Here is a 2015-nt window from a genome sequence, read left to right on the forward strand (position 1 = left end):
ACACAAACTGGAGCTACATCCTTAGCCAAGTAAAAAGGGTTCGATTTTGACATTCGCAGGACTGGCACATTCATGTAATCATCAAGGAGAGGCAAGGATGGCTCATACCACTCAGAAACCTCCAGCACCACATCATCAATTTGATCAGTACGGTAGGATGACAGGCGCCATGCCTTTGCAACCTTTCCAACCCACCATCCAATTTCTGGCACAGCGGCACACTTCCTGCACATGAACCATGTATGCACATCATTTGGATGGGAGTTATCCTTGCTACGCCGGTACACAGCTTTGATGTCGATACAGTCATTTAAGCGTACACCTGCAAGACGCTCACTGAAGCTTGGTGGTACATCAAATTTGTATGGCTCCTTGAGTGCATCACTAGTGCGCCAGATTTCCAACGGCCACAAGTTCCTTAGTACCGAGTCCTGGATGGCCTGCAAGGCGTAATATCATTTGCCGACGTTCGGTAAGTACACCATGATGCTCATTTCAACCAGACATACGTACCCATGCACAGCTCAGCCCATCCTACCAAGGATTTGAAGTCCACTGCTTGAGAGATTCGGTCGCGTGTCAGGACTTTACATCTTGGAGAATTGCCATCCACCTTCACACTTGCAAGCGCACCTTGCACTTCCTTGCATACGGACTGGAATCAACATTGGCACATTTTGGAAGGATGGTAATCAATACATCCGGCTCAGCAGGTAAGAACGGTTGGACATACAACCCACCCATGACTTACCCCAGCACTGGTATCATGGTCAGGCCACTGAGCCCATAGCCACTCCAGAAATGCAGCCCACAGTTCCTTGTATCTTGGGTCATGTTGAATGTACATTTCATGTAGCTGGGAGCGTTGGACAGATGATAAGGATGCCAGGAGCCTAAGTCCACCAGCTCCATCGATGCGCAAAGGCTCAACTGAGGGAGCCTTTTCATTGCGCCAGGTCCAGTAGCTGTGTATCTCCTTAGTAACTGCTACTCCCTTGGGAAGGATACCATCTAGCATGACTGTGCTTTGGTTACGGTAAGCATACTTGAGTGCTCGTTCAATAATATACCAAGACCGCATAACTGTGACTTCTGGTGAATCTGTCTGGGATGGAGTGGGAAAGCAAATCGTGCAGAGTGTGCGATGAATGATATTCAAAAAGCATGCATGGTGACAGCAGACGAAATGATTGCTGGAAACGGTATCTTGCACATGTGTACACATAGAGGCAGACACTTTTAAGCACATATAAAGGTACACAACTTCCTGGGTAATCAGGGTGACAGACGTGGGAGGGAAATGAGGGTGATCATGATACACCCACAGCATGCACATGGCTAGCAAGGAAAAGGGACGGCAGTATGGCCATTCATTATGAACCGCAACATACCTTTTTGACCAACTTCACTAGCCGCCCCATGAGTGCTTCATAGCCCCACATCGCCGTTGTATACGAAGGACCAAGGGTGAAAAGACGTTCGACGAGGTGCAGTAAATTATGGGCCTTAATGTCCAACTCTGTACTTGGGAAATAGATCTCCATTAGGGACAGAGCATGTGCCACGGCATCTAATAGCTCTTCTTGGGTGCAAAGGGGGATTGCATCATCCAGAAGGTATGACACCGAACAAAGAATCTGCTGCAGCACCATGCGGTGTATAGGTCTGAGTGACTTGGCATGTTCAAGTAGATAAGCACCATATGGACTGGCCCTTAAGTTAACTGCCAGTTAACTGCTGGCATATCACTGGAATCTACTGGCAAAGTCGTCACCAAACAGAGCAATCTGTGTGGTTTCATTCTTCTGTTTCTTCTCAGTGACATACCAGCAACGTTGCTTGGTTGTGTTTACGGCACAGGGGGGGCCGAAGGAAGGTGGGGGATGATAGGAGGGAGCAAGAGATGGTAAGGGAGGGCAATAGACAGCAGAGGCGAGCAAAGGGCGGTTGAGAAGAGCAGGGGGGGGGGCAAGGGAGGGCAAGGGACGGCAGAGGAAGGCAGGAGAGGGCCAGAA

General features: G+C 49.1%; 1 protein-coding gene across 1 annotated transcript in view; it reads right to left on the bottom strand.

The window, feature by feature from the left end:
• itnpA2 (Idaten transposition protein) overlaps window positions 1–1652 on the bottom strand; it is a gene marked incomplete at both ends in the record, with an annotated part of 2866 nt that extends 1214 nt beyond the window's left edge. Inside the window, 3 exons of the mRNA XM_002957806.1 lie at window positions 196–440; window positions 752–1267; window positions 1392–1652. Of these exons, the coding sequence (XP_002957852.1) occupies window positions 196–440; window positions 752–1267; window positions 1392–1652 (1022 nt within the window). The remainder of the gene's footprint in view (window positions 1–195; window positions 441–751; window positions 1268–1391) is intronic.
• Between the last annotated feature and the right edge of the window lie 363 nt (window positions 1653–2015).

The sequence above is a fragment of the Volvox carteri genome (genome assembly GCF_000143455.1).
Source record: "Volvox carteri f. nagariensis unplaced genomic scaffold VOLCAscaffold_80, whole genome shotgun sequence".
In the NCBI taxonomy this organism is placed as follows: Eukaryota; Viridiplantae; Chlorophyta; class Chlorophyceae; order Chlamydomonadales; family Volvocaceae; genus Volvox; species Volvox carteri.